At 39.7% G+C, this 21,467-nt stretch overlaps 2 protein-coding genes across 5 annotated transcripts in view; one reads left to right on the top strand and one right to left on the bottom strand.

The window, feature by feature from the left end:
- CASK (calcium/calmodulin dependent serine protein kinase) overlaps positions 1-21,467 on the bottom strand; it is a 352,166-nt gene that overhangs the window by 148,071 nt on the left and 182,628 nt on the right. The window lies entirely within an intron of this gene.
- On the top strand, positions 8-8,629 carry GPR34 (G protein-coupled receptor 34). Of its 2 annotated transcripts, XM_008708717.2 has the most exons (4): positions 8-1,161; positions 1,809-1,897; positions 4,021-4,062; positions 6,311-8,629. In XM_008708717.2, exon 4 carries the CDS (start codon positions 6,390-6,392, stop codon positions 7,521-7,523), a length of 1,134 nt encoding a protein of 377 aa, XP_008706939.2. In that variant the 5' UTR covers positions 8-1,161; positions 1,809-1,897; positions 4,021-4,062; positions 6,311-6,389; the 3' UTR covers positions 7,524-8,629. The 2 variants fall into 2 exon arrangements, with proteins under 2 accessions (XP_008706939.2, XP_008706938.2); XM_008708716.2 differs by lacking the exon at positions 4,021-4,062.

The following is a 21,467-nucleotide window of genomic DNA, read 5'->3' as shown; positions in this document are numbered from 1 at the left end:
TTTTTTTTTTTTTTTTTTTTAACACCGCACACACACAAAATTCCTGCCAGACCAACACAGTAATCCTCTTCCTTCTCAGGGGTTCTAAGGGGAAGTAAGAGCTACGAAATATTTTCATTCTAGCAATTTTAAAATATTCTGTCCCATGTGTCATATTCATAACAAACCAAAAGCTCTGGAGAATATGAGTTCAGAAGAATGAATGTACCCAGAAATAATTAGAATGTTAGATAAAGCCCAATGAGTTAAATATTATTTAGGGTAAACAAAGCTGCAGGGTAACAATTATGGGGAGGATAAAAACTAATCTTTCATTTCAGATGACAACGAAAAAAGGGAAATGCCATGAAACTGCAGGGCCAGCAGTTACATAGATGGATAGACAGTCATTAAATACTGGACTAGGACCAAAATAAAAACTGTAGAATCCCTTCATTATTTTCTTTAAAACAGAGATCTCAATTTACTTGGGAGAGTTTATTATCGTAGTGATAAAAAGGGGAGAGAATACCATCTTAAGGCTCATCTAGTCCTAAGATTGTAACATTGTTTTAGAAAATAAATCCAAGGTCTTAAAGGGATACACGAAAATCTACTAAAATAATGTACAGCTCAAATAAAACTTTAAAAAAACTAAGGAATAAAATAATTCATTACTGATGTTAGTACAATTCAATACAGGAATGCCATTTTATGTGAATAACTTAATTTCTAAAGTGAATCTTGAAAGAAACAGATATTCAGTGCTTACTATGCCTCACTTCTTAGGAAAAATAGAAAATGCATAATTCTGCTTAGACTTTATAAAACTTCTTTATTTGGGGGGGATAAGGGAAAACTTCCCACAACTGTCAAGGTAAAAGGTATTCATATAAAAAGATAGAAATAATTTTCTAAAGTGAAGTGTTGACTGAGCTTACGCATAAAATGGTTGCATGCTGGTGGGCTTTTGAACATTTTTACAAGGGATCAGAGGGATGGCATATCGAAAAAAGAAAGAAAAGGGAAAAAAATTATTACCACATGCAGAAAAAAAAAAAATACAACCTCAACCAATTGTACCACGACCGGATGGAGGAGCCCAGCTGACATACAAAGACGAGTCTCTGTGTTTAGGGAAGCTTGGGGTTCTGCTCCTTTTACTGCAAGAGAGCCTGACCTGTGAGTACTCCTTGATTTCAACTCTATAAATGACCCATTATTTCAGTAAAAATTTGATTGTCTGAATACTAAAAGTGAAACCTGCTCCACGGTGACTAGCAGTGCTTTGCTTTTTAGAGACCCGAGTGAACTGCTTGAATGATACCTCTCTGCCTTGATTTGACTTAAAATGAGGCTGTCTTCTTAGTTACTGGAAGTACTTTAGGTCACTGCGGGTACTGAAGCTCATACTATCAATATTGTCATGTTGCTTATACGGTCTTTTGTATGTTGCCATAAAGACTTGCAGAGCTACTTGAACCCATTAAGAGTTATTTTCATATGCAACATATTTTATCTCCAATGTATTATAAATGATCACTTATTAACTTTATTGTTTTGCCGTCTCCCTATTTGCACCAGTTGTACTTTATCATATTGTTACTATTTTATGATAATTGCCAGAAGAATTAAATTTTAAGTTTGGTGTTTCAGAAGTAAATAAGGTGAATATTAGAAAAAAGAAAAAGCAAAATACGTGTTAGTTAATTCAGCTGAAACTTTTTATAATTTATTTTAGACACAGTTAAGTGTATAACAAAACCTAATGAACTACTAATAGTATTATTTCCACAGTAACATGCTTCCAATTTTTATTCTGTATGCAGCAATTAATGCAATTTTTGAAGCATGGCCTGAATGACTCAGTTGCCAGCAAGTCAAACTACAGTGAAAGGTTGTTTCCATTGCCAAATAGGTATGTATTTTCACATAGCAATGTGATGTTTTCACAAACATACCCAGAGTGCATTTAAAAATCTTGTGCTCTTTGGAGGCCACAGTGGAATCTGTTGGGCGCTGCCCTCCACTACAGAAGCTCTGACATGAGCCGGTTGAAAACTATTGGCTGGGGGGTGGTGGTGCTAGGTACAACGCAGCACTAACACAGGGGGACAAACTTCAGGATTTGTAAAGTAACAACCTTAAAAAAACCCTTTTACCATCTACTATCAGAAAACCATTATGACCATGTCAATATCGCACACAAGTCACAAGTAATGCCCACTGGGAAATCAGTCCACTATGCGAACACAGTGGTTTGTTTCTTGTTCTCATTGGCCATTCTTTTTTTTTTTTAAAGATTATATTTATTTATTTGACAGAGATAGAGACAGCCAGCGAGAGAGGGAACACAAGCAGGGGCAGTGGGAGAGGAAGAAGCAGGCTCCCAGCAGAGGAGCCTGACGTGGGGCTCGATCCCAGAACGCCGGGATCACGCCCTGAGCCGAAGGCAGACGCTCAATGACTGAGCCACCCAGGCGCCCCTCTCATTGGCCATTCTTAACAAATCAAATGAGTAGTTTCTAAAACATCAATAAATGGCCTTAAGAACAGTGAGTGATTGACACATTGTAAAGGAGGTGAAAATCAGCAAGTGTAAAACAGAATCTAATCTGGTAATTTGTTAATAAATGACTGGACACTAGCCATCTAATACATGGGTCTTAATGATGGCCAATATTACTACTTAAACAAATGCACTGCTTTTGCTTTATTTTCTTTACGCTTACAAATAAAGCAAAACCAGAAAGGTTTATTGGCAACCCTGTCCAACTATTATTAATTTATTTTATTGGCAGATCAGAGCTGGGGCGAATGGTTTCAGGACATGTGCTTTGTAGAAATATCTTGATGATGGCTTTCTAGAAATATCTTGATGATGGCTTATAGGCCTGGAAGTAAGTTTGAAAAGATATGCTCTGGGAGATAAGCTGAACATTCTGATGAATAATTTGTGATTCTGTAAACTCCCAACTTCTTTACTTACTGAAATGGATGAGCAAATGAAAAGAGTAATACCTTTTTCCAAAGAAGTAAAGCTAGAAGGTATAATCTCTTCTTAAAATTGCTAGTGTGAAGGGCACCTGGCTGGCTCAGACGAGCCGGTAGAACATGTGACTCTTGATCTCCAGGTTGTGAGTTGGAGCCCCACACTGAGCGTAGAGAATACTTAAAATTTTTTAAAAAAATCTTTAAAAAAAAAAATCGCGAATGTGTATAATCTAAAAGGACTCATGTCTATATACTGCGGACAGAACTCAGCATTGAAAAAGAAAATGCTGATCCTATGTGATTAGGAGGAGTGCGGTTTAGTGAAAAGGATCATGGACCTTAAAAGCCAGGCAGATCTGAGTCCCAGCTTGGGTACTGCCGTTGAAGAGCTGTGTGGTCATGGGTAAAGTTCATAACTTCTTGATCTCTCATTACCTCTTTTGTAATACCTACCTCACAAGGTTACAATAAGGATTATGAAAATGAAGTAAAATAATGTGCTTAACACACTGCCCGGTACACGGCAACTGCTAAATAAATATTAGTTAATGGTCCAGCCATCTAGCTCCAAGATTCAATTCTGGCTGCATATTAGAATCCCCTGAGGAGCTTTTAAAGGAAACCATTGCCTGGAGCCCATTGCAGACCAATTAAATCAGAAGATCTGGGGTTGGAGCCAGGCATTTGGTATCCTTAAAAAGCCCTCAATGGGCTTCTAATATGCAGCCTGGATTGAGAGGCACCCAGAGTCTCTTCTACAAAGCACCCAATCAGTGGTAGTCTTGGGATCTCTGGTGCTAAGACCCCTACTGCCTCCCAAGATAGACTGTTTCATTCTAAAACAGCATTTCCTTAATAGGAGGCAACATCTGTCTCTGCAGTTTCTACTCACTAGTCCTTGTTCTGCTTTCTGAAAACACAGATCACAAGGTAAAATCCTTTTCTCTGTGGCTCTGTAAAGTATTCCCATCTCCAGGGTAAGGTGCTTGTTTCCTTCAGCTTGCTCCTATGACATGATTTGGGCTTTTCTCCCCTTTTGTTCTGTAGCAGTTTCCAAGTGTGCTGTTGGGATGGAACACTGCATTCCAGGTGAGGCCCTCTCAGCTTGGGACTGGCAGTAACACCCTTCAGATGAGTAGTAACGGTCCTCATTTAAGACACTCCCTATTTATGAATTCAACCGAAGAAGGGGGTTAGTTTTTGCTGTAGCCGCATCATGCTACCAACACAGCAACCACAGTCAAATGCAATTTCGTTTCTTACTGCAGCTAAAGCCCTTCCTGTACTTGAACAGCTGATTTTGAGATCCACATGCAGAACTTCACCTACTTTTTTACTACATTCCCTCTTTCATTCAATAATATTTACTGGGCTGAGCACTTGGTACACAGAGGCAAACGAAAAAGACTTGGTTCCTAACCCTAATGGAGTTTAAAATACGGCACGGAAGAAGGAAAAAAAAAAAAAAGAATTACTTACAAAGAGTTCTCACAGTCATTTTGGCTATCTGAGCTCTCAAAATCCTATCATTTGCCATCAAGTTCCTTTTCATCGGGGGCTTTGAGAGGTTTCCACCTGAGCTTCTGCAAGCTTCCCACGTAACCACACAACGCAAACCCCTCCTTCAGGCACCCTTTTCCTCTTCCTGGTAATCTAGATCACATTTATCAGCTTCACTTTTTGGCAGCCTGCCATTCTTCCTAGATTGCCCTTTCCTTTTAGAACCTCAGATCACCAGAAACATGCCTGTAAGTTTCTATAAACGTTGCCGACATCGGTCTTCCTGCAGTTGAGACACAGGACAGACTAGACTTGGTCCTCCTGCCTTCCTCCCTCCACAGACCTGAACTCTGCAGACAGGCTCTTACCAGGGATTACATAACTTCCTCTTCACCAGTCGGTTCCTCTTCTCTGGAACCAATTTTCCCTCTTTGACAACATTTTACACTGGAATTCTGCCCTCAATGACATGGTTTCTTCTCAATCAAATTATAGATAGAATTTTAAGAAAGGCTCAGTTCTTCCAAATGTTTTCTTCTCTGTGTACCATGCCACATCAAGAAGTTACTGTAATTCAAATCCACTTTACATTATAGCATTCAGAATTTGAATGCACATGCCCATAAAAACATTTACTGAGAGCTGGATCTTGGTCTTGTTCACCTTTGTTTTCCATGTAGTATTTAGCCAGGTGTGAAATATTTACTAAAATAAGAATAGTCCAAAGGTAGGTTTTTTTTTAAAGCTAATTTTCATGCAGCACTTTTATGTGCTAGGGTTTAGTTCTTCATACACATCATGCATTTCTACAGTAAGAAAACTGAGGCTTAGAAAAGATTAATTGGTTTGATCAAGGTCACAGAGTTAGGTCTGATTTTGGGAACCTTGCTCTGAACATCTTTATGTTACATCTGCTAAGATGCTGCTGCAGAGAAATGGGGCAGTCGCTCTAAGAAAGGAATGGGATGAGACCTGGAACCTTCTCTTCATGTCTTCTAGCTCCTTATAAGGTTCTAGCAACAATTGCAAATGACCTAACCCAGGGCATAGTAAGCTGCAGTTAGTTATTTCAAAATCCTGGAATGCACATCCTGTTTTCCATCTACACTATCACTCTAGGTTTCTAGGTCAGGAGACTGCCTGGCCTAACTGGCTGCCGTTGCCACCTGACTTGGTTTTGTTTGGCTACTTTGCTCTCCTGTTGCAGTGTTACAACAGTCTGCCTAAGGAGGCAAGTGCTCTGCTCTCTTGGTCTGCCTGCCCCATAGGCAAATGATTTTAATACGTCCAACTTAGTCTTAGGTTACAAAGGAAGAGATTGAGGACTCTTCTCTCTTCCCACCCTGGAATGGGAGACTGCCACAGTTTCTCTATCCCATGCCGTGTGGTAACCCTTGTCAAAATGAATGAATGCCACATCCAAGGGAAGGCGTCAAGGCAGGAAACTGGGCAGGGGCCCACTTGGGCAGGGGTCAGCAGTGGGCCCCGCTCACTCATGGCTGTAACTACCTTTAGGGAAATTGACCCTTATCTTTGAGCAATGTGAGCTGTCATTTCTCTTCACCTCCATCTCTATTCCCATAAAAAACTCCCCATGGAAGGTTAAATAAAACAAACCTTGAACGTATATCGCAGCCATAGGAAAGGTTAGAGAAGGACATTCCCTAACACTCTACTACATTTACTGCTTGTTTTGTGATATCATAATGCTGTTACATACCTAGCGTAGACAGTCAAAGTTTCTCACATCGAAAAATAAATCATTTATTATTTGGGCTTTGAGTTAAAGTGACTGTTATTAAAATGGCAAATGACTCGATGTTGCATTCTGTTGTAGGAAAAATCTGAAGATATAAAAGCTACACACAAGGAACATGTCATTTAGCACCTCCGCTTTTTGATCCCTACACCGGACAATGAGAAGTCACATGGTAACAATGATGACCACTTCAGCCCGCAGCTGGCCTTCCACCTCCCAGAAAGTGAGCCCTATGGCTAATCACAGCACCCAATTGCTGAACAGCACAGGAGAGGCAGATAATGCCACCTGTTCCATGGATGAGAAACTACTCTCGAACGTGTTAATAATATCCTACTCTGTTATTTTCATCGTGGGACTGGTTGGAAACATAATTGCCCTCTATGTATTTCTGGGTATACACCGCAAAAGAAATTCCATACAGATTTACCTACTGAACGTAGCCATTGCAGATCTCTTACTGATCTTCTGCCTGCCTTTCCGAATAATGTATCACATTAACGGGAACCAGTGGACACTCGGTGTAATCCTCTGCAAGGTTGTGGGAACACTATTTTATATGAATATGTACATTAGCATTATTTTGCTTGGATTTATCAGTTTGGATCGCTACATAAAAATTAATCGGTCTATACAACAACGGAGGGCAGTAACAACCAAACAAAGTATTTACGTTTGCTGTACGGTATGGACAGTTGCTGTTGCTGGATTTTTAGCCATGATTACTTTAACCCTTAAGAAAAGAGATCATAATTCCACAGTGTGTTTTCATTATAGAGAGAAGCATAATGCCAAAGGAGAAGCAATTTTTAACTATGTTCTTGTGGTAATGTTCTGGCTAATTTTCTTATTAATAATCCTTTCATATATTAAGATCGGCAAGAATCTACTGAGGATTTCCAAAAGGAGGTCAAAATTTCCCAATTCTGGTAAATATGCCAAAACAGCCCGGAATTCCTTTATCGTACTTATCATTTTTACTGTATGTTTTGTTCCCTATCATGCCTTCCGATTTGTCTATATATCTTCACAGCTAAATAGGCCGTCTTGCTATTGGAAGGAAATCATTCACAAAACCAACGAGATCATGTTGGTTTTCTCATCTTTCAATAGCTGCTTAGATCCAGTCATGTATTTCCTGATGTCCAGTAACATCCGCAAAATAATGTGCCAACTTCTTTCTAGACGATTTCAAGGGGAAGCAAGCAGAAGCGAAAGCACTTCAGAATTTAAACCAGGATACTCCCTGCATGATACATCTGCTGCAGCTAAAATTCAGTCTACTTCTTAAAGCGCTTGAGGTAAACACATTAAAAAGGATGAGAAAATACCTCTTAATTCCATAAAGAACTAAAAATTCTGAAACAAAGCTTTAGCATTTGCAAAGCTCAGATCTGCTCAAAGCTCTTTGCTTATTTGTGATATTTCATTTGCTTAGTTGTAAACTATTTCAAGGGAAAGAAAAGCTTATACTCATCACTAGATTTTAAATCTGTATGTAAAGTCTTTTCAAAATATGCTGTTAGGCTAACACTCTTAACATAGATTATAAAGTTAAGTGAAATATATGGTTTTAACAGGATAATTAAAATGTCATGGTTTCTCAAGTCACTAATGTAGTTACTCAAAATCAAGCACTTAATACTAACTTAAAGTGTGTTTAAAAGTAAGTTAAATGATTGGCAGACTGACAAAAATGTCAGAAAATGTATGTTGTCATTTAAAAAGCCTGTATAATTTGCTACTATATTCATTTATGCCTAAACCTTTATAACAGATGAAATAATAAAATTCTAATTAAAAAATGAAATCACCAATTATCATTGTTTAGATCAAATAGAAAGAATTTAAATACTGTACAGTAAAATCAAACAGCAGATGAGCTAAGAATCTGATACCTTGCAACAGGACTTGAACCCACACCTTACTTAAAACAGATTTATAAGTGACTCAGCCATCCTGGACCAGGCTTTGATAGAGGAAAATTGAAAACAGGCACACCCTATGATCCACCAAGTCTGATACTAGGTACACCTCTGACAGAACCACTCAAACAGGTTTACAAGAAAACTTCTACATAATGATGCTCAGTGAACTGTTGATGATATCAAACAATTGGAAACAACCTACGCTGGGTATCCGTCAGCAAAGGCATGGAGAAATAAACCGTTCACAAAATGGAGTATTACACAGCGCTTCAAAGAAATGAACTACACCTGCATGCATCAATGTGGAGAATTATCGAAAACAATGTTGAATAGAAATCTCCTGCCAAAACCCAACTGCAAAAGGGTATACACCATGTCAAATCATTTATGTAAAATACAAAAACACATGAAATACCATATTCTTTATGGATCTATAAATATGCAATAAAATTACAAAATGTGCATAATATACACAGCATAACACACCAACTTAATGGTTATAGCTGGAGAGATTTGAAGCAAACATGGCAAAATGTTAATGTCTGTTAAACCTGTGTGATAGTACTTGGGTATTTGTTATATTATTTTTGGTATATTGCTGAGTGTTTGAAATATTATAATAAAGAAAACTTACAGATTAGAATTAAAGGCAGCAAATTCTGAAATTTTCATGTGTGCTCAAAATTAATTGGAGAGTAAGCTCTAAGAGAAAGGGCTGTTATTTAGCAAGGGCTCCTGGGAACTTAGTGCGTTGCAAGGCACACAGGCGACCAACAGGTATCTGTTGAATAACTGAATGAGTGAACGAATGAGCAGATGAGTGAGACAGGGAGGGAGGGAGGGAGGGAGGGGGTGCTAACAGAATTGAAAAAGTGGGTGTATTTTATTTTTTCCTAGCCAATGTATCTCGATATAGCTGCATAGAACATCATATGATTGTAATCAGGAGATGTCATTAAGGCAACCATTCTTAAAAAGTTTGTCCAGCATTTATTCAGTTTTTTTGGTCACACACAGAACCAGAATGCCATTGAGTAAATATGTAAAAGCGGTTACGACAAAGTCCAAGGATTCATTCATAAGTTTGTCACAGAGTAAGAAAATTTCTTATAGTTAGAATAATTTTTCAAACTTCAGGTGGGCCAGTGGCTGGGAAATCAAAGTTAAAGAGTATGAAGAATTTTGTTAGGGTTGAATGTATTTTAATGAGATTTGGCTTGTATACAATTAGTGCACAGCCATATATCAGTAAGTGCATGTGATTGATTGAATAAAGAACAGATCAAAGCAGAATTATATTTAAAAAAAAAAAGAAACGTTTGAGGGTAAAAATGGAAATTTGCAGAAAAATTAGCAGCTCAGAAAAAATTATATTACTTTGCTCTGACAATGTTAGCAAATACCACCAAATTGAAATTTAGCATTTCTGTTTATATGGTTTTAAAATATGACAATACTAATTTTCCCTCATGTTCTCAAAGGTAAAAAAAAAATTTTTTTTACATTACTGGTAAGCATTTTATATCCCTACATGTCTCTACTATAAACATAACAGCTTGAATGGTTAAATTACATTGCGTGAGCATCCACATGAGCCGGGGGAGGGGCAGAGGGAGAGGGAAAGAATTCTCAAGCAGACTCCCCATTGAGCAAGGAACTTGACACAGGCAGATCCCACAACCCTGAGATCATGACCTGAGTGGAAATCAAGAGTCAGATGCTTGGGATGCCTGGGTGGCTCAGATGGTTGGACAGATCCTTCGACTCAGGTCATGATCCTAAGGTCCTGGGATCGAGTCCCATGTCGGGATCTGCTCAGTGGGGAGCCTGCTTCTCTCTCTGCCTGCTGCTCCCCCTGCTCGTACTCTCTTTCTCTGACAAATAAATAAATAAAATCTTAAAAAAAAAAAGAGTCAGCTCTTAACTGACTAAGCCACTCAGGTGTCCCACACAATGGCATTCTTTAAAAAAAAAATTAAAAAGCACATTGAGTTAATTCTTGGTATAATATTTGTGGTAAAATAAATTTTGATAAAAGTCAATGTGAGCATAAGTTTATAATGGATTTTGTTTATTGATAGAAGTTTCACTACTAACATGTCTTAGAGTAACCTGAATACTGCAAATGTTTGTAAATTTTTTAACATGCTGCTGACTTACTGAATTTAAGGCTATTTGTTATATATAATCTTTTATTTCTTACTAAGCGTTAGTGTTTGCAAGCAGGAAACACTTGTCCCTACATCCCCCAACCCAACGTTTAGTTCTAGAAGCATGTAGAAAAAGGAAATTCCCAAGTATATACATATCCTCACCTTGCAAAAGATACTCAGAACAAGTTTCTAAATAGCATCTCACATATGCAAAACTAAACAAAGGCAAAATTAACTGCCTGGCTGCCAGACTGAGACCGAATGCTGAGTTCTGCTGTTCATTTTGGGAAAGTATTCGGTGCAGAGCTGGGTTTGATGACAGTTTAACTTTCTAAGATCAGGTCAATAGAAAAAGGACATTCTGTTCAAGTACAGAAGGTTTTATTTTCATCTTCTTTCTAAAATGGATTCTTCAGTCCTGCCAGTATAAAAGTAGAACTAATAAAATTACAACTCTTGGAAGCAAAGCCTTATTGAAAGTTACCCACGAGAGAAAAACAGCATGAAATAGAGTTCTCCCAACAGACAACCTGGATTTTTTGCAGAAACGTATTAACAGGCTATTTTTAAAGTTTTTTTTTAAAGATTTTATTTATTTGTGTGTGTGTGTGTGAGAGAGAGAGAGAACATGAGCAAGGAGGAGGGGCAGAGGGAGGGAGAAGCAGGCTTCCCACTGAGCGGTTCGATCCCAGAACCCTGGGATCATGACCTGAGCCGAAGGCAGATGCTTAACTGATTGAGCCACCCGGGTGCCCTAGGTTTTTGAAATATGAATGGAAACTTATTTTACCAGATATTAAAATATATTCTTATCCTTCACTAAGGAGAACTCTGTGCAGCAGATACAAGGATAAGCTTATCACTGGAACAGAATACACATCTCTAAGCAGAAGCTCAATGATACAGGAGAAAATTATATGGCGTAATTAATGTCTCTCAAAAGAGTAAGGGCAGGAACAATCAGAGGGAAACCTAAGATTCTGTTACTCAAGATGTGCTAGAATCTTGCAAAGTGGGGTTAAGTGGATTTTTGAAGTTAGGGGAAGGAAGGGATGGATTAATAAAAAGTGCTGTGCTTATTAATCAAAAGTCAGTTTACAGCCTCATCTCCTGTCACATACAAAACATTATAAAGTGAGTTAGATTGTTAAATGTAAATAATGGAACCATGAAAAGATTTAAAAATAGGTGACTAACTCATCCGTGGATGGGAAAGAACTTCCTATTAATAAAACAATAGAAATAACTCTAGGGAAAATGCACAGCTTATTTTTTTGTCAAAAACCACACACAAACATAAATGCAAAAACAGAGTGAGAAAAACGTTCACAACATATGTGACATCTATGAGGAGAGCTTTTAGGTCAGGCACCAATAGATGCCATAACTTGCCAAGAAACTTCTATTTTTCACCAGAAGAAAGCATTCGAAACTCAGAACGTAATCTGAATTGTGTCAACTCAGATGAGATAGAAACGAAGGCACGCTCTCTCGCTGGCTGAGGCCAGCGTCTTTTATCATAGCTATGCGGCCCTGTAGAGCACACACGTCGGTACGTGGCTGCTGCAGTGCGTCCATTCAGTCTGGTTTGCAGACAAAGCAAGAGGGCTGGCTGGGGGGTGGTAACAACAGACTCAGAGCTGGAAAGGAAGTGCTAGGTTTGTCCTAAACTTCTGCTATGCCTCTTATTTCCCCCCTTTCAAGTTCACATGCAAGAAAATGAGAAGCAAGGTCAGAGATATTTATATGTGCCCTTGACACTGTTAGGCGCTGGACACACATCATTATTTAATCTACACTGCAGTTGTGTAAGGAAAACTGCCTTTTACATAGGAGGGGATCGACTTAGTAGACTTTGACTCCATAGACAATGCCTCTGCTAAGACAATGCTTTTTGTTTTCATTTCCTTCTGCCCAAGCCCAATGGTTAGCTATTGAGATGTCTTTAAAAAAAAAACCAAAAACAAAAACACCCATAAATTGGCAATAATACATATTTGGGACAAAAAAATTCTGCTTATCACTCGTCGAAATTGTGTGAGGTCAAAAAGCCAAAATCTTAAAGACTGGTTTTCTAGCTGTGGCACATTTGCACGTACCGGGAAAGCTCTGCCTGAAACATGGACAGTAATCTAGTACAAAAGCTTAACAGGCTGAATGGGGGGAAAAATAAAGCTTTAGAGCACCTCACCCTTATTAATTTTGCTTCTGGTCAAGGAAATGCATTAAGAACCATCCTAAGATGAGATTTGGAAGAAGTTTCTAATTACGGTTTGAATACAGGTGTGGATGATGCATAGACTCTCTTTTTGCTTTAGTAAGTCATACAGTTATTGCAGGATCCACAGTCAACTGTTAGAGTTCTACTCTGGTGGGGTCATTCCATGTGTAATCTTTTTTTAGTTCTAAAACATTTCAAACATCCAAAAAAGGGGGAAAACACAACATAGCAAGGAGCAAGCACCCATCACCCAAACTGAACAGATGTTAACACTTGGCCTTATTTGCTTAACTGTTCTCTTGTACCCAGACATAACTTCCAAAGCTCACTTCACTAAAGCTCATCCTGAGGTATCCTCTTTCCTGAAGTTAGTAGTATCATTCTGATGTGCATTTTTATACTTTTATAACACAGGTATATCTAACAATATGCATTAGTTTTTGTTTTTAAAATGGACACAACGAGTATCTTACTACTACATCCTTTTGTAACTTTTTCACTCAATTTCTGTTTATGTTGATATACGTAGGTCTCATTCATTCATTGCACTGATACACAGTGTTTCACTGTGGGAACAAACAATAGTTCAATTCTCCATTTCACCTGACAGTGGGCCCTTAAGTGGTTTCCACTTTTTCAGTATTAGAAACGATGGTCTCTTGTACGCCCTGTGCACATGTGCGGAATTTCTCTATGGTTGACACCTAGAGATAGAAATGCTTGCTTGTAAGGGTATGTGCATCTGCAATCGATCTCTGTTGTGACAAACCACTCTCCAAAGTGATTTTACCAATTTACATACCTCTCCCACTAGGGAGAGACATGAGTTGAGACAGGAGTCTAGTGAGACATGAGTTGTTTCTCAGTATTTGGTTTTTTTCATATTTACTAACTTTTGCCTGTCTGGTAGGTGTGAATGGCATCTCCCTGTGGTTTTATTTTTTTTTTTATTTTTATTTTTTAAACATTTTTTTTAAAGATTTTATTTATTTATTTGACAGAGATAGAGACAGCCAGCGAGAGAGGGAACACAAGCAGGGGAAGTGGGGGAGGAAGAAGCAGGCTCACAGCAGAGGAGCCTGATGTGGGGCTCGATCCCATAACGCCGGGATCACGCCCTGAGCCGAAGGCAGACGCTTAACCGCTGTGCCACCCAGGCGCCCCCTCCCTGTGGTTTTAATTTGTGCTTCCCTGATTACAATAGAAATAGAGCATCGAGAGACTATGGACTATGAGAAACAAACTGAGGGCTTCAGAGGGGAGGGGGGGTGGGGGAATGGGATAGACCGGTGATGGGTAGTAAGGAGGGCACGTATTGCATGGTGCACTGGGTGTTATATGCAACTAATGAATCATCGAACTTTACATCAGAAACCAGGGATGTACTGTATGATGACTAACATAATATAATAAAAAAACATTAAAATAAAGATAAATCTGAAATTAAAAAAACATTACTTTATGCATGATTAGTCAAAAAAAAAATAGAGCATTGGCTCATGTTTTGTCTCCCCCCCCCCATTCAGGTTTCTTCTTGGGTAAATGGCCTTTTCATATATGGGCCTCTCCCCCTTAATTAGTTGCTTCTCTTACTCGTTTCTTTCAAATTGCTGAAATAGCATGTATTCTAGATACGAATCTTTTGTTGTTTGTATGGGTTGTTGATCACTTCTGTTGGTGTGGGCCTTGCCTTCTCCTTTCCTTATGGTTTCTTTTGCCAGACACCACAAGCAAAGTAAGACATTTTCTCTTTTGCTTTAAAGAAACTTTCTAATAAAAAATCTAGATAAGCCCTGGCCTTTTGATATACAGCTCTCAAAGACCATGCACGCTAAAGAATTTGCAGACAGAATTATGATTAGCTTGGCATTTCATAAATGGAGTCCAGATGAAACATTCCCTGAGAACACAGAAGTGTTTTCTTAAACTACAAAAATCAAACATCTGAGTACAGATGTGCAAATGATTTGAAAGCACATTAAGTCTCCTGGGCCAGGAGATGACCTGTTAATGTATTAACATAGGATGATGTTGGTATTGACCATCCAGACACTGTCCAGGAGAACAGTCTTTTTTTTTTATTTTAATGTTTCTTTATTACATTATGTTAGTCACCATACAGTACATCCCCGGTTTCCGATGTAAAGTTCGCTGATTCATTAGCTGCGTATAACACCCGCTGCACCATGCAATACGTGCCCTCCAGGAGAACAGTCTCGAGCACTGGAGCAGTATCACCCTCCCATCACGGTAAGGCCATGGGAGGGATCATGGTGGGGCTGGATCCAATAGGTCTTCTTGGCCCAATGGCATTAAACATTATTAAATAATAGAACTGAGAGTATAACAGCCAGGTTAGAAAGGCAGCTCTTGCAGTGAGACTGCCTGAGTTCAATTTCTGGCTCCACCACTTACTATGTAACCTTGGACAAGCTCTGTTTCTTCTACTGAGAAAACAAGGAGTACCTAACTCATAGTGTTGTTATGAGGACTAAATGAGTTAATAAATACACCTAGCCCAGAGGAAACATTCAATATATGTTATCCAAGTACTCAAATGTCAAGGGAAAATATACAAAATGGAATGGCCAGACGCTGAAGGTAAATATCGGAACTAGGAAGATAGACAGCGGAAGCTGGTCTGTAACAAGTGAGGTTGGGGGGGCAGGGAGTAACTCACAAAGGGTAATTTAACTTCAGCTTTCATGAATAACAGCACTGTCCGGGACAAGAGTGGTAACAGATCGGTCACATGCCCGTCAGAACCATGCTCTAAAAGTTGAACAAGTAGAAGAGGACAGTGAGGGCACCTCTCAGGATACCAGAAAAAGAGTTGAGAGATTGAGATCATGTAGCCTTAGAGCAGAAGACTAAAGGAAAGACATTACAGCAAAAACGTGTGTGTGTAGCTTCAGAGAGCAAGCTGAAAGATTGGTGAAGGATGGGAGTTTCAAGAGGCATGTTTCACCAGATCGTAAGAGAGGGTTTCCTAATAATTACAGATCTCAAATGAAATAGAAAGCCGGTAAGTTACTTGTTAATTGAAGCATTTCAATATAGAATGGATCCCCAGTAGGCTGGGAAGGTAGCAAAGTATTTCAGGCATTTAATAAAGTTTGGATGAAATGTTCTTTTGATCCTGTTAATAGAAATTTTGGGTCTTGCAGAACATTCACCGCCTCAATGACTGGCAAGCAGGTGCCACCTGCAGTCCAGTTGTGCCATATATGCTAATACGGTAATGCCCTCAGGGCTACTCAGACAAGCACGCCTACTTGGGGGGGGGTGTTGCTTGATGTATGGTCAGTAGTCCCCAAGCAGTTTCCGTCAATCTTCTTCAAATCTCAATTTGACCTATGTCTCTTGCTCAGCACGTAGTAGGCATTTTTATTGCTAGAGAGATTGTTTAAACTAGATCTAAAATAAGTTGATGGATTCTAGGAGCTTTGTGACATTCATGTTAGGTGCTTAGGTTTCTTTGCTTTCTTATTGACCGTTGGTTTTGTTCAGTAACCAGAGTGGCCAAACGGGTCACCACGCTGCATTCTGAAATGGGGACATGGCACCTTTGCTATAAACCTGGCTCAGTAGCATGAACTCAGGTGGGAAGAGTAATCACTCGAATGGGTTATATTTTCAAATTTTATCCAATGGCAAACTTCTGGACCAACAGATTTTAAAGCCTTCCATTAATACCACTGGCAATGCTGCTATAGGCCTTTTCCTGTTACAGACATTTCCTTTCTACAGTTCCTGCCTCTTTTCGTGTTCCATTACTTACTAAGACTTTCTAGTACCCCAGTCCGCCACCTCTGCTTTGTTCCTTTCCTGTACAGAGCAGCACCTCTTTCTCTTCCTCAATTCAAATTTTGCTCTTTTCCTACTTTCTCTTTAAACTGCCTTTCTCACAATTTAGTGTGGTCTTCTCTTGTGTGTCCCCTGATCTGTCAGAAGCAGAAATGCTGGAAATTGTTTGTACTCACAAGAAAAAAAAACACAGTTTCCTCTATATTAAAAACAACTTTCAGCTGGTTGCAAAGGGAACTGATGAGGTTTGCATGCATGTTCATATTCAGTTCCCCTTTGTGGCCAGTGAGTCTTGAAAAACACTGGAACACATAGGTCAGCTCGTGTTGGGGACTGATTACAGAGTTCCAAATATATGTGGCAACTAGTGAGAGGAATCAGCTAAGTAAGTAAATGTAGGTCTCATGCTCTGGTAGTTTTCATTTATGATCCTGCAAATAAGGAAATCTTGAGTAGTGAGCACAAACCAGCATGGGGGTGGTGGTAGTGGGGAGCTACCAAAGGGGTGAGCTAGACTAATTGTCTTCCCACATCCTTCTAGGCTTTGGTATTCGAAAGGTAAATGAATTTATCCAGCTTTCAGGATCACACTAGCAGAACACAGACTTTTCTTCTAGTTTTACTGAAAAGCTAGGTTAACATTCGGGAAACAGAATGGATTCATGATACTTTTGACGCACTTCGTAATATAAGAAATAATCAAAACAAAATGATAGCTCCAAGACCTAAGCGGGACACAGTGGGGACCTCTTTGCAAATAACCTCAACTTTTCTTTTTTGAAATATTGAAGAAGCCATGAACTCTGAGGTACACATACTATATTAATCCGCAAGGAAAGAGCCAATGCAGATACACTTTCAGGGAAAGATAAAAAGCTCGTTAAAACATTATTATTGCAAGCACATTAAAAAAATGTGGTAGATTAAAGATGGTACATTAAAATTCTCTGCAGCTCCTCCCATTCAGAGGTGGAGTCTTTTGCCCACCTCTTGTATCTGGGCAGGTACTGCAACTTGCTTTGACCAATTAAAGGTGGTGGACGTTGTAGGACATCTGAGCAAAACCTTTAGAGGCCTTGCAGCTTCCGGTTTTGCCCTCTTGGAAGGCTGAGACCATCACATTATAAATAAACCCAGTAGAAAGACCACATGGAGAGAGACGCTCAGCCTGCCCAACCATCCCAGCTGGGGCTCTAGACATAAGAGTGAGGCCATCTTGGACCACCGATTCTCAGCTATGCTGCCAGCTGACTAAGAAGCTACCTAGCTGCATGAATGACCCCAGGTGAGACTGACAGAAGAACTGCCCAGCTGAGCCCAGAACAAACTACAAATTGAGAGTGAACAAATGGCTGTTCTCCTAAGCCACCAAGTCTGGGGGTGGTTTGGTGTGCAGCAAGAGATAAGCGATGCATATAAAATACAAACGAAAAGTATGCGTACTATTTCTAAAAAGGCAACAATGAATACAGTAAGTAATTTCATTAACAAGAGAGACAATGCCTTTAATTCTTTTACTTGAAAGCTGTGTGTGTGAGGAAGAGAGAGATACCTATTTTCCAAGCCAGCGTAGGGTAGGGAGTGGCAGGGTTATTAAAGATTTAAGCAAACCATGTGTTCTCGGAGATAAAAACAAGCATATGCTCCCCCCTGATGGAGAGAAGGAAATAACGAGGCAACTGGTTAGGGGGTTTCTTAAATGAAAGGATCTGCAGAGTTCATTAAGCCAATAGGAGGAAGGACTTGTACAGGGGAAGAAAACAGCGACTTCTCCTATACTTTCTTCATTAGCTGAAATTTGCTTTAAATTATATTTATTAATAGACATGTTTTCACTACAAGCCTTTCAGTGTTCTGTGACTTTTAAAAACTATGTCCAAGAATTGCTGTGATTTAAAAAAAAAAAAAAAGCTAAATAAAACTAGACGATATGATTACAACTTTCACATACTAAAATGTCAGCCTTTCTTTTTACTGCTAGGATGACTGTAGTTGTGAGTGTTTTACAAAGGCAACTCTTGTGATAATCACCGGTACAAAACAAAAAGGTCCCCAAAGGACATATCCCGTTAAAGGCAGAGGCGTGGTAATGGGTTTTCATCTTAAGGATAGAAATCCTTGTCCATACAATTACTTTTACTCTATCACATTTAAAATGTTTTTCAGCTAGCAAAATAATGATGTTTATCATGCTGTTAGAACTTAAAAAAAAACACAAGCTTTTAAATGGTTTTAACTTTCTAGCTGGAAAACAGAGCAACATGGGCAGCTTCTGCTTCAGCCTTTAATTGCAAGAGAGGTTTAACGAGGGCTGGTAATACATTGCCCTCTGCTGGCCACAGCACCGCCAAAGGCATGAGTTGCAGACTCCCGCACAAGCATTTAACTGCCGTTTCTTTTGTCCAATTTTCTCTACCAGGTATTTCTGGAGGTATGGCACTCCAGAGAACTTATGTTTCCTGGCTTCAATGCTTTATTTGTTGGTTTATTAAAACGATACCTTTTAGGCTGGGTTTTGATGGAGGACAGGGAAGAAGAGAAAATATGGTAATATTAGAAGCCATGCCACAGATAGCACCATTTGAGAATTATCTCGACACCAAGATCTGTTTAGAGTGATGCCTTCAAGTGACTGCTTCAAATCTGATATATCTTGCCTCCAAGGTAAGAACTGATTTAGGCAAGGATCATCAATGAATGCTAAAATCAACTGAGTGAAAGGTAAACAATACATAGTCTCAAAATAGGACCCTCTGATTACTTACCACGTTACAAAGGGAAAAAGGTACCTCTACAATGGGGAGTTGGCAGGAGTTAATAAACTTCCAGGTTGAAAACTGCACACAGGTATAAAAGTGAGATACATTTTTGGTCACTGGGAATACTTGGTCACCTTACCCCACACAATAAACCAGATTCTGGTGGCAGCTAAGAATATGGGCTCTGAAGTCACACTGCCCGAGTCCAAATCGAAGCCCTACGCTATAGCAGTTCTATTACCATCGGCGAGTTGTTTCTCTTCTGTCGGCCTAAATCTCATCTAGAAAATGGTAGTTAGAATAGTATCTAGCTCAGGGGCGCCTGGGTGGCACAGCGGTTGGGCGTCTGCCTTCGGCTCAGGGCGTGATCCCGGCGTTGTGGGATCGAGCCCCACATCAGGCTCTTCTGCTATGAGCCTGCTTCTTCCTCTCCCACTCCCCCTGCTTGTGTTCCCTCTCTCGCTGGCTGTCTCTATCTCTGTCAAATAAATAAATAAAATCTTAAAAAAAAAGAATAGTATCTAGATCAGAGATATTTTAAAAACTGATTGAATATATATAAAAAGCACTTCAGTGGCTGCCATTTATAAATAAGTTTCCTAAAAGCGGTTCTCGGGAAAGTTCGATACTTCAGTACTTGGGGCTCTTAATAAGAGAAACTGAACCTAGATACTAACAATACAGGAGGTAAGACCTCAGCCACCCAACTGTCCCTCGCCTTCCCTTCACATCTCTCTTTTTGCCCCTTGAATAAGGAGAGGAAGTGACATCGAGCAGGGGACTTAAACTCAAGAAAACTGTATCTAGAAATCCAAAAGAAATGACTGGTAATAAACTGACCAGGAAACCTTGGTCTTGGGAAGAAACGGACAGTGGTGAGAGTCCCAGGGAACTGATGTAGGATGCCTTTTCAGTTCCCCAAATCTCACTGCAATCTGAGGTGTTGTTTCCCAGGACAGAGGTGTAGGGATATATCTTGAACCCAGGAAATATGATGGCCTAAGTTATTTTTAGAATTCTATCATCAAATGTTTCATTTTCAGAAATTTTTCTACTTTTGGCTTTTCAAAGAACCTTTTTAAAAAAAGGTTTGAGAGAGAGAGCGAGCGAGCAGGGAGAGCGGCAGAGGGAGAAGCAGACTCCTCACTGAGCAGGAAGCCCGATGTGGGGCTCTATCCCAGGACCCTGGGATCATGACCTGAGCTCAAAGCAGACGCTTAACCGACTGGGCGCCCCTCAAAGAACCTTAAAAAAAAAAATAGTAGGTTCTGAAGCAGGATATGAATGAATTAAACTTAACTGACTCAAAGATGTTGAAATTCAAAATTTGACTGTCCTCAAAAAGATTTTTGCCTCATGTAATCCAATGCTGAAGTTTCTTCCCTTCCCTAAACCTAATTTCCCATCTACTTCCCTCTGCCGCCTCAGAGGGCATTCCAGTTCTTACGACTGCCACCAAGACTGCTACAGTGTTATTGTGGTGTGCAATTCTAGAAGACCATGTCTATCTGGTGCATGCAAACCTATATGAAAAGCCAAAGCCAAAGGTGAAGTATAATGAAACTTTGATTAGTAGGTCCCTTTACATTTTGTCACTGGACCCTTCTTACAAAGCTAATCACTTTTCTGCATGATTATAAACTTTCAAACTCTGGACTGTAATTTCTGCTGTTTTAAAAATAGTTCTTGAGGGAGATACTCCCACGATTTGCTGAGAAATCAGCTCTTCAAAGTAGAAGTTCTTGAAACCCTGATTAAGGGTGGGACAGCCGTAAGTACAGCTGCTCGCAGTAGCAGCAAGGACCTGTGAGCAGTGCAGTGGAGATGGGGCTGTGGCCAGACACCACATCCTGAAGGGAGCAGGGGGCTCAGCGAGCCTTGAACAAACCACAGCTTTGAGTAACAGGTCTGTCTTTCACTCCTCCTAAAGGTAACCACTGCCTCGGGTGTGCACTGAACTGGATAAAAGGCTTCCACTGCCCCTCCCCCTTTTGGAGAACCACTTATCTTTTGAATGCGATGCTCTATCTAACACAGACTATGTGAGGCCTGTCTGCTCTTTCTGCACACAGGCCTCCCGATGCCCCGAACTCCTGACTGGTCAGAAAAAGTACTCAAAAAGGCTAACTGCAGCCAGTTTAGACACCAGCCTAAAATAACTGTCTAGTTGATGCAGTAAGGTTCAGGTATGAGTGATGTGTCTTGTGTCCTCTGGGTTCTGGCTCTGATGGAAATTGATAAAGGACTCTAATTCTGACCCCTATAATCCACGTGAGTCAGGAAAAGTTTCATGTACCCTTGCTGTACACAGCTCACCACAGATTGTCAGAATAAATGACCACATGCCTGCCCTCTGAACCATTCTTC

The sequence above is a fragment of the Ursus maritimus genome, assembly GCF_017311325.1.
Source record: "Ursus maritimus isolate PB19 chromosome X unlocalized genomic scaffold, ASM1731132v1 scaffold_X1, whole genome shotgun sequence".
In the NCBI taxonomy this organism is placed as follows: Eukaryota; Metazoa; Chordata; class Mammalia; order Carnivora; family Ursidae; genus Ursus; species Ursus maritimus.
Note: the sequence above shows the minus strand (reverse complement) of the source record. Positions and strands in the feature narration are given on the sequence as shown.

Coding starts and splice junctions, on each gene's coding strand:
- GPR34 (XM_008708716.2), top strand. CDS start 6,390: ATGAGAAGTCACATGGTAACAATGATGACCACTTCAGCCCGCAGCTGG.